The 15,352-nt window shown below is 50.7% G+C and overlaps 1 protein-coding gene across 1 annotated transcript in view; it reads right to left on the bottom strand.

Moving 5' to 3' along the window:
• FBN3 (fibrillin 3) overlaps positions 1–15,352 on the bottom strand; it is a 210,627-nt gene that overhangs the window by 5,652 nt on the left and 189,623 nt on the right. The window contains exons 60-64 of the mRNA XM_087893746.1: positions 12,624–12,740; positions 11,078–11,206; positions 8,604–8,723; positions 7,271–7,502; positions 303–471 (exon numbers count right to left, since the gene is read on the bottom strand). Coding sequence (XP_087749872.1) covers positions 303–471; positions 7,271–7,502; positions 8,604–8,723; positions 11,078–11,206; positions 12,624–12,740 — 767 coding nt within the window. The remainder of the gene's footprint in view (positions 1–302; positions 472–7,270; positions 7,503–8,603; positions 8,724–11,077; positions 11,207–12,623; positions 12,741–15,352) is intronic.

Consider the following 15,352-nt stretch of genomic DNA (forward strand, 5'->3'; position numbering starts at 1 on the left):
TATATACCGCTTCCCAATGCTTTAAAGCCCTAAGCAGTTTACAGAGTCAGCCTCTGGCCCCCAACAATCTGGGTCCTCATTTTACCCATCTCAGAAGGCCGGAAGGCCGAGTCAACCTTCAGCCTGGTGAGATTCGAACTGCCAAACTGCAGTCAGCAGAAGTAGCTTGCAGTACCGCACTCTAACCACTGCGCCGCCGCGGCTGTGGTAAACGTGTCACTCCTAAGATTGGGGGGGAAACTTTTGAAAGCAGCCCCCATGTTTTCAGATGGGGGAGGTCCCCCTCTGGTCTGCGGGCATACCTGGTGGGCCTGGGTGCTGTTGGCGCTGCGCCGCTGGCGACCCCTCTTGGGGTATCCGTTGATCTTGCATTCGTAACAGGCTTCCGGAGACAACAGGTTCTCTTCGTCCTCTTCTGGGGGGGCCGGGAAATAGCTTTCCTTGGCGAAGCCCAGTCCTGAGACACAGTGCCTGGAGGGTATAAAGACATGAATCAGGGGTGGGGGGGGGAGCCTTGAGTGGACCTGGGAGTCTTGGTGGAGAAGGATCGGCAGAAACTGGAGGTGGAGTTAAACAAGCAATCAGCCTAGAATCTCTATGTCGTCACAAGCAGCCTGCTCTCTCACAACTTCTTTTTATTTTTGGTCTTTTAATGACCCCTTAAAAGTAATTCCTTGCATCGGGGTGGAGTCAGGGCAACTGAATGGAGCAGTGTATTTACTGACCGGATGCCCTTCCTGTCACCAATGCAGAGTTCACAGCAGATCAGTGGTGGGTTCCTCCCGGTTCCACCCGGTTCCACCGAGCCGGTAGCGGTGACGATATGACGTCACCAAACCGGTTCTGCCCACCCGCCCCTCCCGCGTTATTCTTACCTTTTATTTGGCCCCACCCCCAATCTATTGCTGCCTCCTGAGTCCCAGCTGATCGGCTAGAGGGAAAAAAACTGTTTAAACTCTTGCCGCCCTACAGCTGATCAGTGTTAAAAGACAACAAATGAGTAGACCGATGCCTGCAAAAATACATGAGTAGACCGGTACAGCTCTGCAAGCAGTTAAAAGCCTGGTAGACCATTACCTCTGCTAAATCCTAAAGAATTGTCACATGACCATCAAGCCACACCCACAAAATAAGCCACGCCCACAGAACTGGTAGTAAAAAAATTTAGAACCCACCCCTGCAGCAGATATATTCTCATCGTGCCCAGAGAGAGAAATATCTGCCTCTACCTAGGATCGAACTCACAGCCTCCTGTGTTACAAGGAATGGTGGATCAGGCCCAATAAAGAGACTTGAGTCATCAGGTAAAATATATCTCCTTTTATTTGTAGGTTCATCACATCATCTCTGGAATACATCAGGAACAACTGGAAGATGGAGTAGTGTGCCCACCTTTTATACCTGTGGGCGGGGATTCAGGTAAGGAGGGGTCTATGGGAGGAGCTGACCAGGTGGGAGTCTGGGTTAACCCCTGCACTACTGCGCTATAGCTGATCCCTGGCACGGGCAGAGCATTTATGCCTGACAAATCCCCCTCTAAATGCCTGACCCGTGTCTGTAGGCCTGACTGACTGGTTGGTACCTTGGGGTGGATCTTGAGCTTAGAAACTAAGTGTGAATGTTGCTTGCCCTGTAGTGGTTTCGTGAGTATGTCTGCGGTCTGTTCTTCTGTGTCGCAGTGTATGGCCTTTATGAAACCAATTCTGGAGAGCTGTCTAACGTGTTTGTACTTTATGTCAATGTGCCTTGACCTTTGCCCCACAGCGTCGGACATGGATATCTCTATGGCGGCTTTGTTATCTTCGTAGATATTTATTGGGTAAGCTGGTTCTCTCCACACGCTGGCGAGTAGGTCGTCGAACCAGATGAGATTGTTGGCGGCTTTGGAAAGGCATATATATTCAGCTTCAGTAGTCGAGGTTGCCACCAAGATTTGTTTGCCTGTGTACCAATGCACCGGACAGTTATTTAAGTAGAATATGTACCCAGATGTGCTTTTGCGGCCTTTGGCGTCTCCGGCCCAGTCAGCATCAGCGTAGCATGAGAGGATGGGTTCTTCGGATTTCTCAGGCTCTAGGGTCAAGCATGCATTGGCACTCTGTTTCAGGTATCTCAACACCCTTTTTACGGCATCCCAGTGGTATGTGGTGGGTTTGCTCACGTGCCTGGATAATAAATTGACGGATAGCGCAATGTCCGGTCTTGTCCAGTTAGCGATATAAAGGAGGGAGCCTATGATAGACCTGTACAGCGTGTTATCTCCAAATTCGGGTGATTCATCATGCATGTTTTTTAGGAAGTCCGCCTGCATGGGTGAATCACATCCTTTGGCGTCTGCCATGTTGCACTTATGGAGTAACTCTTCTATTTTCTCTTTCTGAGACAGTTGGAAACCTTTTGGCGTCTGGTTGACTTGTACCCCCAGGTATCGGTTTATCCTCCCAAGGTACTTTAGGGTGAAATGCTCGCTCAGCCTGCTGGCGAAGGTGTTGCGGTTGGCTTCGTGTTTGCTGATGTATAGAATGTCATCCACGTAAACTAGGATGTATTCTGGTGAGTCCCCCTCTTTCCTGGTGAAGAAACAGTTGTCAGCTATGGTCGCCGTGAATCCCATAGACTTCAGGGCCTCTACCAGGCATTCGTACCATCGTTTGCCTGATTGTTTTAGTCCATACAGGCTCTTATGGAGTAACCAGGTGTCCCCTCTGTTGGTTTCTTTGCTGTGGGGGGCTCTGATGTATATCTCTTTGTCTAGTTTGGCGTGCAGGTAGGCGGTCTGCACGTCGAACTGGTGCACCTCCAGCCCTAGTAAGGATGCAATGACCAGGGCACTTTTGACGCTCTCTGTCCTTACGGTGGGCGAATAGGTGTCTGTGTAGTCCTCCGGAAACCTTTGAGCAAACCCCTGGGCAACTAATCTTGCCTTGTATAGGCTTTGGCCCCCCTCTAAGTTTTTGACTTTGAATATCCACCGGGTGCCTATTGTGTTCTTGCCCTCTGGGACTTTGGTGGGGGTGTATACCTCCAGCTTCCTCAGGCTGTCCAGTTCTTTGGCCATGGCTAATTCCCATTTTGCCCTCTCCCCCTGGGGTAGTCTCAGTACCTCTTCGTAGGAGTTTGGCGTAATGTGGTTTGCGTGCACGTGCATCACGTAATCATTCAACCTTTTTGGCAGCTGGTTTCTGGTTGACCTGACAGGCCTGGTCGCTGCCTGCTCAGTGTCATGCAGATATCTGGCCTCTCTTTGTGTCAGTGATTCGACACTTATCTTGGGATGATTCTCTTTCCATCCCTCAACCTTGATGCCTTGGAGGTCGGGCTTGGGCCTGCTCCCTTGTTGTCTATTTGCTGTCTCGTTTTTGGTTTGGGTTTGCTCGACGGGACTACCCTCCCGCTCGGTGGGTACCTCGTTTAGGTGCAACCTGGACCAGTTGGCTTGCTCATGGAATGCCGCTGTTCTGGAGACCACAAACCTATTATTATTGTCCACAAACCTGAAGCCTTTGGTTCCTGGCTCGTATCCCATAAACCTGAGCCTTCTGGACACCTTATCCCCTTTCCTGCGTAACTGCTTGGGTATGTGGACGTCAGCCGTTACACCGAACACATGTAGGTGTGCTATCTGTGGCTTCTTGTTATACATGACCTCGTAGGGTGTTTTGTTTATCACACTGGACCATGTTCTATTTAATGTATAGTTAGAGTAGACCAGGGCTTCAGACCAGAAGTGTTGGCCAATGCCCGCGTCCTCTAGGGCGCACCTGACCATCGTTTGTAGCGTGGAGTTCCGTCGTTCTGCGACCCCGTTCTGAAAGGCGGAAAACGGGGACGACGTAAAGTGAATCACGCCTTTGGACCTGAGCCAATGTGAGAAGTCCTTAGATAAAAACTCAGACCCTCTGTCGGTCATGATCTGTTTGATCTGTTTGTTGTTTTGGGTTTCTACCCTTTTATAAAACTCTTTGAATTTTTGGAAGGCTTCATCCTTTTTTCTTAAGGTGTAGACGAAGCCATATCGACTATGGTCATCCACTATGGTGAGGAAGTACCTTTTTTTGTAATTTATGGATGGCCTTAGGGGCCCTACCAGGTCCATGTGTACTAAGTCGAATATTTGTTTGGCGGCGCGTAACGACTTCTTGGGTCTGGGTTTTACTTTTAGTTTTGAACACTTGCACACCGAGCACTCGAGGTAGTTTTCACAGTTTTTTATTATGGCACCCTCGGTACAATTTGCCATTTTTTGTATCACGGGAAAACTGGCGTGTCCAAGCTTGCGATGCAGCAGATGGGCACAGTCGTCATGCATTGGTTTGCCTATAGAGGGTCTCTTTTGTGTGTGTTTGTTGTGCTGTGTTTCTGGTGTCGTGTTATCGTCGTTATCTACCTCTCCCCCACCTATCTGTTCACCTTCAGTCTTGCTTTGGTCAGTGTCTTCTGTGTTCTCTGAACTGGTGTTTATGCTGTGGGCGTAATCCTCATAGAAATTTATGTAGGGTAACCCTTGGTTAATGGTTACTCTCCCTATGTCCTTCCTGTTCTTGCTAACCTTCACATTCCCTTTTGTGAATATCATCTCAACCCCTGATTCCCTGCTGAGCTTTACTGCGGCCAGGATGTTGTGGGGTATTTCCGGGACTAGTAGTACCCCCTCTATTTTCCCTATGCCTGGTAACGTAATTGTCCCCTTGCCTGTTACTCTGACCTGGTTTTGATCAGCAACTTTGATAGAAAAATCCTCTCTCTTGAATGATGAGAGTAATTTCTGATTGTATGTGGTGTGGTTGGAAGCCCCTGAGTCTAGGAGCCAAGAGCTGGTGTCCGTGCCTTGGTGTGTGGTGTGTGTGTGCTCCCCTATCCCATATAGGGACCCTGTCCTGCTGTCGCGTGAGCTGTCCCTGTTTCCCTTCCTATCCCTGGGGATGGGTGAGTCTCTACGCCTATACCTTTCATCGGATGTGTGCCTTTCTGTTTGCCTGTACTTATGTTCTGGCCTGCCTCTTTCCCTATAGTTCTTGGGGCAGTCCCTTTTGATGTGTCCCTTTGACCCGCAGATGTAGCACTCGGGTGTGTTGTGTTGCTTCTCTTGGAAGACTACCCTCTTCTCACTCTTGTGTTCTCTGGGAGGGCCGGGGCGGCTCCTCCTCAGATTGTCTTCTGCGATAAGCCTGTTGGATAGCCTCTCCACAGACAGCATCCCTAGGCTAACGGTGTCTAATTGTGTCAGGAAGTTATTCCATGAGTGGTCTAAAGAGTTGATTATCACACTCTTCATTATTTGGTCGGAAATAACTTCTCCCCTAAGGTGTAGCTCTGCCCTGGTACCGCTTAAGGACACTAGGTGCTCACTCATGGGGGTCCCTGGCTTGAGTCTGGCGGAAAAGAAGTCCTTGGAAATTTGTGTGGTGGTGGACACACTCTCACTATAAAACAATCCAAACATTTTCCCTATAATTTCGGACACCGTGAGGTTATGGCCAATACAGTGGTAAATTGTGGGGGAAATACTGGCAATTAAAAGGTAGAATGCCTTATGGTGCATGCAATCCAGCTCTAAAGTCCATGGTTTCTCTGGGGGGTCATTAATAAAATGTGACATGTTTTCTTTCAGGAACACCACCTGGAGCTGCTGTGACCACTCTAGGATATTGCCCCCATCCATCCTCAACTTGGGAAAGTCAACAGGTAAGTTCCCAGCACTAGTAGTAAAATTACTTACTGCTGGCTGCTGTCCATGGTTCCTTATGTCTCTATAGCAGCAGTAGGGCATGGGAACGCTTGCCGGTAGTTTAAAAGTCCCGCTTTGTAATTTTTTTCTTTTTTCTTCCTCTAGGCGGAAGAGCGCATGCGCGAAGTCCATTTCAGCTCCGCCGTCGCCGAGGAAGGACCTGTTCGTCGCGGCTCCGCTGTAGAGGCCTCTGCCGGTCGGGTAGGCCTCGGTCTCGGCCTTGGGGGTCCAGGTGTGTTCCGGAAGGTGTCGTTCGGCAGCTGCAGCTCCGGAATGAAGATCTCGGCGGTGCTGAGGATCCGGCGACGGTTGTAAGTAGCTGCCCCAATCCATGCGGTCCGGGGTGCGCGGCCTGGGCGATCGGGGGCGCGGTGTCCCTGGGGTGCGAAGGTGGGCTGGTGAATCATCGCGGGCGTCGGTGGCTCTCGGGTGGGTGCTCCGCTGTCCCTCTCCTCGCCTTTCCTTCCGTTTTGGCCTCTCCGGCCTCTCCTTGGTGATTTTGAGGCCTGGGCCGAAGGCGGCGGCGAGGGTCTTCATGGCCCTATCCACTTGCCGCTCGCTGGGGGTGTACCAGGGGTCGGAGTCGGATTCGGTTCCCTCTCCCTGGTCACTTTCATCGTCGTTTATGGTCCGGCATTTTTCGCGCGCCGGCCATTTTGAATCCTGTATGTTGATTGGTTGGGGGTCGGCCATCTTGTCCGACCACGTGGACAAAGATGGCCGCCATTTCAAATTTAGAGCGGGGCTTCGGGGCTCGGTGGCCGTTGGGGGTGCCCTTTTGGGCGATCCACTCACCGAGTCCAGCTCCTCGAGTTCGGAGTCCGAGCCCTCTTCGCTCCTTGCCACCTCGCGGTCGATTATGAAGCTCCGCAGGTCGGCAAGGAGGTTCTTGTCGCCGGCTCGTTCCTTCAGCAGCTGTAGGACGTCGAGCCGCAGCTTCTCTTCCTCTTGATCGTGGTGGTGGGCCCTTTTTCCTTTTCCGATCTCCCCCTTTTCTTCCGTCGCGGTGGTTTTGGGGGTAGTCGAGGTTCCTGCCTTTCCCGGCGAATCCGATGGGTTGCTTTCCCGTTGCTTCGGAGGTGTCGCCATTCTGCAGGTAGGTATGGGTCCTTGTCGTGTGGCTTGGGATCTTTGGGCCTTACCAACCATCCTCTGCTACCATTTTGTTACAAGGAATGGTGGATCAGGCCCAATAAAGAGACTTGAGTCATCAGGTAAAATATATCTCCTTTTATTTGTAGGTTCATCACATCATCTCTGGAATACATCAGGAACAACTGGAAGATGGAGTAGTGTGCCCACCTTTTATACCTGTGGGCGGGGATTCAGGTAAGGAGGGGTCTATGGGAGGAGCTGACCAGGTGGGAGTCTGGGTTAACCCCTGCACTACTGCGCTATAGCTGATCCCTGGCACGGGCAGAGCATTTATGCCTGACATCCTGATTGCGAGGCGAGAGCTCCACCTCTAGGCCATTGCACCGCTTCCTGCTCTCTCACAACTGCCCTACGGAAACACAATGGGGGAGGAAAGGAGACACTTACCCTTGCCCTGCCCGGAAATAGCCGGTGGGGCAGCCACAGAGGTAGCCCCCCTCGGTGTTGGAGCATCCGTAGCTGCAGGGGCTCCCTCCGGCTGCGCACTCATTCACATCCTGGCAACCGCCCAGGGCTTGGTCGAAGTCGAAGCCGGACGGACAGACACACTTGAAGCTTCCCAGCGTGTTGTAACAAGAGGCCGAGCCGCAGATCGCTGAGCTGGAGCACTCGTTCTCATCTGGGGCAAGAAGAGGAAGCGGGCTACTTACCGCGACGCTCAGTGGCAGGCGAACGAACTCCCCAACTGCCCCTAAAGTGCTATGGATCAAATCTGGTTTATTTGCGGGGAGGTCCTTGGTGGTCTCTGAGCCTGGTGGTTTTCTTGCAGGCGTTTTATTATCCAACCAGGTAACATTATCAGTATTACAAGGGAGCGGGTTTGAAGAGAGGAAGAGGAGGAAGAGGAGGAGGAGGAAGAGGAGGAGGAGGAGGAGGAGGAGGAGGAGGGGGAGATGGAGACGGAGGAGGGGGAGAAAGGGAAGAAGGAGAAGGAGGACAGTGGGGTCTTCGGTGCTCTCTGAGTTTGATGGTTTTCTTGCAGACATTTCATGACCCAATTAAGTAACATCACCAGTGCTAGAAGGAAGGGAGGTTTTGAGGAGGAGGAGGAGGAGGAGGATGGGGAGATGGAGGTGGAGGAGGGGGAGAAAGGGAAGGAGGAGGACAATGGGGTCCTGGGTGCTCTCTGAGCTTGGTGGTCTTCCTGCAGACTTTTCATTACCCAACTAGGTAGCATCATCAGTGCTAGAAGGGAGAGAGCTTGGCTTGCCAGTGTTGATGGGACATTGTTTTCTGCTTGATTGTTTGTCTGGTGTTAATCCCTGCTTATCTGGGTTTCTCTTTCGGTGGGGTCCTTGGTGCTCTCTGAGTTGGGCGGTTTTCTTGCAGACGTTTTATTACCCAACTAGGTAACATCATCAGTATTAGGAGGGAGTGGGTTGGAGGAGGAGGAGCTATGGGATCCTTGATGTTCTTTGAACTTGGCTATTTTCTTGCAGACATTCCATTACCAAACTAGGCAGCATCATCAGTGTTAGAAAGAAGTGGTATTCGCAGACAGGAGGAGGAAGAGGTGGACAAGAGGAGGAGGAAGAGGAGAATTGTGGGGGTCTTTCCTTGATACTTTCTGAGCTTGGTGGTTTCCTTGCAGGCATTTCATTATTACCAAACTAGATAACATCAGTGCTAGGATCCTACTCCCTTCCAGCACTGATGACATTCCCTAGTTGGGTCATGAAACGTCTGCAAGTACTCCAAGGGGCCCCGTGGATTTACTCACCCACGCACTGGTTCCACTGGTAGTGCTGGATGTAGCCTTGGGGGCAGCCGCAGCGGTATCCCCCGAGCACGTTCTGACAACCATGCTGACACCGGTGGTTCCCGTCACACTCGTCCACATCTGTGCAAAAGACACGTGGATGACTCTCTACGCAGGGAAGCCTTTTGCTCTTATACACCGCTGCTACGAATACCTCTCCCTCATTCGCAATTGGTTTTCTGATCGACCGATCACTCAGAATAGAGCTGGAAGGGACCTTGGAGGTCTTCTAGTCCAGCCCCCTGCTGAAGCAGGAGACCCTAGACCAGGGGTGTCAAACACAATGTTCACGGGCTGGAGGCGGCCCACGATGCGGGGCCGTCCTGCATCACTTTGGCCCGGTCTACCCAATGCAAAGAGGAAACATGCCAGCAGTTTGGGGAGTGGCATCAAGTTGGCCACGCCCACCCAGTCAGCCACACCCACCCAGTCAGCCATCACCACCACCAGCCCCCCCCCTTGAGGTCAACCACAGCCAGTGATGAGTTGCTCCCGGTTCGGTCTGGTTCTATAGAACCGGTAGTAAAAGTGGCGAGAGGCTCCGCCCATCCGCCATCACACCATCATGGGTGATCTGCGCATGTGCAGAAGCTCGCGCGAGCGAGCAAAGCAAGAGCTCACGTACGCGGTCCCATTGCAAACTGGTAGTAAAGGTAAGTAGAACCCACCCCTGACCACAGCGCTGAAATTAAATGAAATTAAATTGTTTGACACCTTTGCCCTAAACCAGTGACGGTTAACCTTTTTGCCGTCGCGTGCCAAAAGAGGGGGGAATCCGGGACGGTCGTGTGTGTGCATGCCCACACCCATAATTCATTGCCCCCCGCCCCCCCGTGCATGTGCGCGTGACCCCACCTGCGCTCCCCCCACTTTTGGCACACGATGGCATAGTAGGCCTGTTTTTCACCCTCCCCAGGTGCCAGAGGCTTTCTTGGTGCCTGGGGAGGGTGAAAACAGCCTTCTCCATCCCCCCGGAGGCCGGAAAAGGCCCGTTTCCCGGCTTCCGGTAGGACCGGAAGGCCCGAAAATCAGCTGGCCAGCGCATGCATACATGCTGGAGCTGAGCTAGAGCCCACCGATATGCCATAAATTCTCCATCATGGCCCTAAACCATTTCATTGTCCAGTCTCTTCTTTAAAACCTGCAATGATGCAGCTCCTACAACTTCTGGTGTCAAGCTGTTCCACTGGTTAATTGTCCTCATTGCTAGGAAATTTCTCTTTAATTCCAGGTTGCTTCTCTCCTCGATGAGTTTCCATCCGTTGCTTCTTGTCCTGCCTTCAGGGGCTTTGGAAAATAAATTGACCCCCTTCTTCTTTGGGGCAGCCCCTCAAATACTAAAATCCTGCTATCATGTCCCCCCTAATTCTACTTTTCTCTAGACTGGCCAAACCCAAATCCTGCAACCATCCTTCATATGTTTTAGTCTCCAGGCCTTTTAATCATCTTGGTCGCTCTTCTCTGCACTTTTTCCAAAGTCTCAACATCTTTTCTGTAATGTGGTGACCAAAATTGCCCACAGGATTCCAGGTGTCTCTGTACTAGGGTACTAAGACTTCAACTTATTTTGATTCTATCCCTCTGTTTATACAACCCAGGATCATATTAACTTTTTTGGCTGCTGGTGCACCCGTCTGGCTCGCGTTTAAGGGATTGTGCACTAGGACTCCAATTTACTAAGACTCCACATGATTTTGAGTTCATGTCTCTGTTTAGACCAGTGTTTCTCAACCTTGGAAGCTTGAAGATGGGTGGACTTCAACTCCCAGAATCCGCCAGCCAGCACACATCCACGCAAAAAGCAAACTCAAACCCACACCGATGATGAGGCACGACCACAAACCAGAGGCCACACCACAGCTGCATCATTAGCCACTTTAAACCCCTCCAATCCATACATGAAGCAAACTGACACCCACCATGAAGATGTGGCATGACCACGAACGTGAAGCCAAACAACAGCAACGTAGCTCACCAGCTCAAATCCCTCTGCAACTCAGGCTAACTCGAGTACAACCAAGCCCCCACCCAAACAGAGCACCCCCCCATCCAATCAGAGCACAGCCAACCCCCGATCCAATCAGAGCACAGCCAAGCCCCCAACCAATCAGAACGCATCTCCACCCAATGAGAACACAGCCAGGCTCCCACCCAATCAGTTCACACCCCCACTGGCAGTTAAAAGGAAGAAACAGCTGCAATCACACATTGCTCCTAGAAGCACGAAGCTGAAAACACCAGCCTGAAGATGACAAATGAGACTTCGTCGAAACGTCACCAAGACACTTCCCATTTTTCGCGGGAGAAAATCCGAATAACCAAAGACCTACATACATATATTACAATACATGTTTTAAGCTATGATTCCGGACATCCGTGTTCCACCCTACCCCCCTTCACACACCCACACAAGCGAGCGGAGATGGCACACACACCTTCGCAACTGCTTCCGGAGTTATCCAGAATAAATCCCTTCTGGCATTCGCAGTTGTAGCTGCCGGGGGTATTCAGACAGTGTCCTTTCGACCCGCATAGTGTCGGCTGGGAGGTGCACTCGTTGTTGTCTAGAGGGGATTAAAAAAAATGAAAAGAAACGAGTAATTCTACGGAAAAGACACGCACGATACCGGCTTCTCCACAAACTCCTGGCAGTGGTTGGAAACACCAGGCACAGAACCAACTGTATGGTGGAAGGCAATTTGCGGCTTGGCTCGCTTGCTAGAGAGACCTATTTTCCAAATAAGCGCTTTCCTAAGCTGCCTGCATTTAAAATGTGGGGGACCATGTTGTAAACGTTTTGTTAACAGCCCAGAGTCACTTAGGGAACATGGGAGGTGTAAACATTTCATGAGTAAATAAATGTTTGCAGGTGAATTCGGACCTGGCACTAAAGCCCGGAGGGCAGCTTCAGCCAACAAAGGACCCTATTTTGCAGTCAAGGGATCCTGCAATCATAATGCAGGTAGACCTCGTCTTACGACCACGATTGGGACAGGCATTTTCTGGATTCTGGATTTAAGAATTGCTAAGTGAGGAGGTTGCTAAGTGAATGGAAATGTTCAGTCAATCCTATGAACTTTCTTGTTGTGGTTGCTAAGTGAAACACTGAAGTTGTTTACTGAATCACATGGTCATTAAGTGAATCGGGCTCCCTCCCCCTTGACGTTGCTCATCAGAAGTCGCAAATGTGGATCACGTGACAACCCCCCCAGGACGTGGCAACTATCGTAAACACACATCCGCTGTCACGCAAACCAAATTGTTTATCACGGGATCACGGGGATGGATGGTCTGAAATGGTCGTAAGTGTGAGGAGAGATCACAAGTCACTTCCTTAGTGCTGTTGTAACTTTGAACTGTCACTAAACGAAGGGTTGTAAATCAAGGACCACCTATCATTGCCCCAAATTGGCAGCTGACTTTTATTTATTTATTTATTTATTGGTTCGATTTATATGCTGCCCTTCTCCGGAGACTCAGGGTGGCTTACAATACGTTAAGCAATAGCCTTCATCCTTTTGTATATACTTGCTTAGTAGCGCTTTCGCCCCCCCCCTAAGGTGTTCTTTTTTATACAAAGTCAGCTTATTGCCCCCACAAACCAGGTCCTCATTTTACCTACCTCGGAAGGATGGAAGGCTGAGTCAACCTTGAGCCTGGGGAGATTTGAACTCACAGTAATTGCAGGCAGCTGGTGTTACTTAACAGTGCTTTAGTCTGCTGCACCACCAACACTTCCCCCCCCCCTTCTTAGGTAGGAGAAAATACGCCTAGCTGGAAAATAATAACTTTAGCAAAATGAAGCAGACGTCAGTAAAACCTTCCACCCCCGAGAGCGTTTGAGGTTTTTCACCAAATGCTGAGTCACAAACCACAATTTTTAAAAAATTTTTTTTTATCCTGGCTTAAGATCCGAACACACCCCAATGCAACCCCCAATTCTGCGTTTTGCGGTTTAAAATTAGGAAACGGGTAACTCACCGATGCAGGAAGAATGGTGCTGGGTGAATCCTGGAGGGCACTTGCAGTTGAAGCCGCCAATGACGTTCACGCAGAGGAACTGACAGTTGTGCTGCTTCGTGGAACACTCGTCCAAATCTGGGAAAAAGAAAATGAGATTACCAGAAGTACAGAGTTGGAAGGGACCCTGGAGGTCTTCTAGTCCAACCCCCTGCTCAGGCCTGAGACCCTAAACGAGACCAGTGTTGTGGCTCCGTTGCCTGAGCCTGGGCTATTGACAGATGCAGACTCTGAGAGTGAGGGAGAGGAGTTGGCAAGGCCTCCCTCTCCAGGACCCTCCTCTCTGGCAATGCCTCCAGAGGACACCGAAGGCCAAACGATAGGCCCAGAGCCAAGCACGTCCCCGCAGCCACAGGTGGACAGCAACGAAGGAGATAAGTGCTGGCTGGACCCGCGACAGAGGCACAGGGAGAAGCGTGCACAGCAGAAGGGAAGGCGTGCCAGAGATTAGCTGAGTCACTGGACCACACCCCACAGAGTATAAATGTGGATGTGGTGGCCGGTTCAGTTTGTGACGAGCAAAAACTGGAAATACTCCACAATCTCTGTGTTACTGGACTTTGCCTGCTTTATCGGACTGCATTTGGATTAATCCTTGTATTGTTGACACTCTGCCTGTTTTATCGGAATGCTGGCAGTCTAATCTTTGTTTTGTGTGAGTAAAGTCTGAATTGGCAGCTAGCCACTGGGTTGCTGCCAGCTTTATCTTCAAAGAGTTTTGTCGTGTGGCTTATTAACTCCGGGCCGTCCGTGGGGGTGTGTGTGGGGTACGGGGACAGAACAACCATTACAGACAAGCAGTTGTCCAATCTCTTCTTAAAAACTTTTATAGAGAATTTTAAGAATTACCTGCCAGGTTGAGGAAGAGGGAGGGGGGGCTAGAGGACTCTAGAAATTTGGGGGGTGGGGGTGGGAGGAGAGGCTTGCTGGATTCTTCCTAAATGGATGTGCCAATTTTTTTTTTTCTCCTTCTCACAATTTTTTCTTCCTCTGCTGTGAATAATATCTGGTTTGGGGCTGTTCATATGGGAACTGAGCTGCAGACGTCTGGATGACCCCCAGGGGGCGTAAAAGAGTTTGTAGTTTTCATCACCCGGTTTCTGCACCTTGGCAACTCTAAGCTGAGTGGACTTCAACTCCCAGAATTCCCCAGCCAGCACATGCTCGGTTCGCTCTTAAGCATCTCTCTAACTCCGTGTTTCTCTTACTACCTGGAAGACGGGTGGACTTCAATTCCCAGAATTCCCTAGTCAGCACATGCTCGGTTCGCTCTTAAGCATCTCTCTAACTCCGTGTTTCTCCTACTACCTGGAAGACGGGTGGACTTCAACTCCCAGAATTCCCCAGTCAGCACATGCTCGGTTCGCTCTTAAGCATCTCTCTAACTCCGTGTTTCTCTTACTACCTGGAAGACGGGTGGACTTCAACTCCCAGAATTCCCCAGTCAGCACATGCTCTGTTCGCTCTTAAGCATCTCTCTAACTCCGTGTTTCTCTTACTACCTGGAAGACGGGTGGACTTCAACTCCCAGAATCCCCCAGCCAGCAAATGCTCTGTTCGCTCTTAAGCATCTCTCTAACTCCGTGTTTCTCTTACTACCTGGAAGACGGGTGGACTTCAACTCCCAGAATTCCCCAGCCAGCACATGCTCGGTTCGCTCTTAGCATCTCTAACTCCGTGTTTCTCCTACTACCTGGAAGACGGGTAGACTTCAACTCCCAGAATTCCCCAGTCAGCACATGCTCTGTTCGCTCTTAAGCATCTCTCTAACTCCGTGTTTCTCTTACTACCTGGAAGACGGGTAGACTTCAACTCCCAGAATCCCCCAGTCAGCACATGCTCGGTTCGCTCTTAAGCATCTCTCTAACTCCGTGTTTCTCTTACTACCTGGAAGACGGGTGGACTTCAACTCCCAGAATCCCCCAGCCAGCACATGCTCGGTTCGCTCTTAAGCATCTCTCTAACTCCGTGTTTCTCTTACTACCTGGAAGACGGGTGGACTTCAACTCCCAGAATTCCCCAGCCAGCACATGCTCTGTTCGCTCTTAAGCATCTCTCTAACTCTGTGTTTCTCTTACTACCTGGAAGACGGGTGGACTTCAACTCCCAGAATTCCCCAGTCAGCACATGCTCTGTTCACTCTTAAGCATCTCTCTAACTCCGTGTTTCTCTTACTACCTGGAAGACGGGTAGACTTCAACTCCCAGAATTCCCCAGTCAGCACATGCTCGGTTCGCTCTTAAGCATCTCTCTAACTCCGTGTTTCTCTTACTACCTGGAAGACGGGTAGACTTCAACTCCCAGAATTCCCCAGTCAGCACATGCTCGGTTCGCTCTTAAGCATCTCTCTAACTCCGTGTTTCTCTTACTACCTGGAAGACGGGTGGACTTCAACTCCCAGAATCCCCCAGCCAGCAAATGCTGGCTGGGGAATTCTGGGAGTTGAAGTCCACCCATCTTCCAGTCCATAGAGTCAAGAAACAGTGCTTTAAATATCATCCAATGCTTGTTCTCTCTTGAACGGGCACTAAAAGATTTTAGGGGAGGGGGGCAAATACTAGGACAGAGGCGGACATGGATGGGAGACCCAGCTGGGAGCTTCTGAGGAGGAAATCATTCGGATGGGCAAAGGTTTGGGGTGGTCCCTCAAAGCACTGGCCTCCCTTGGCCCCCGACCCCACCCCTTCCGT

The sequence above is a fragment of the Pantherophis guttatus genome, chromosome 1, assembly GCF_059756535.1.
Source record: "Pantherophis guttatus breed Tessera chromosome 1, ASM5975653v1, whole genome shotgun sequence".
Classification (NCBI taxonomy): domain Eukaryota; kingdom Metazoa; phylum Chordata; class Lepidosauria; order Squamata; family Colubridae; genus Pantherophis; species Pantherophis guttatus.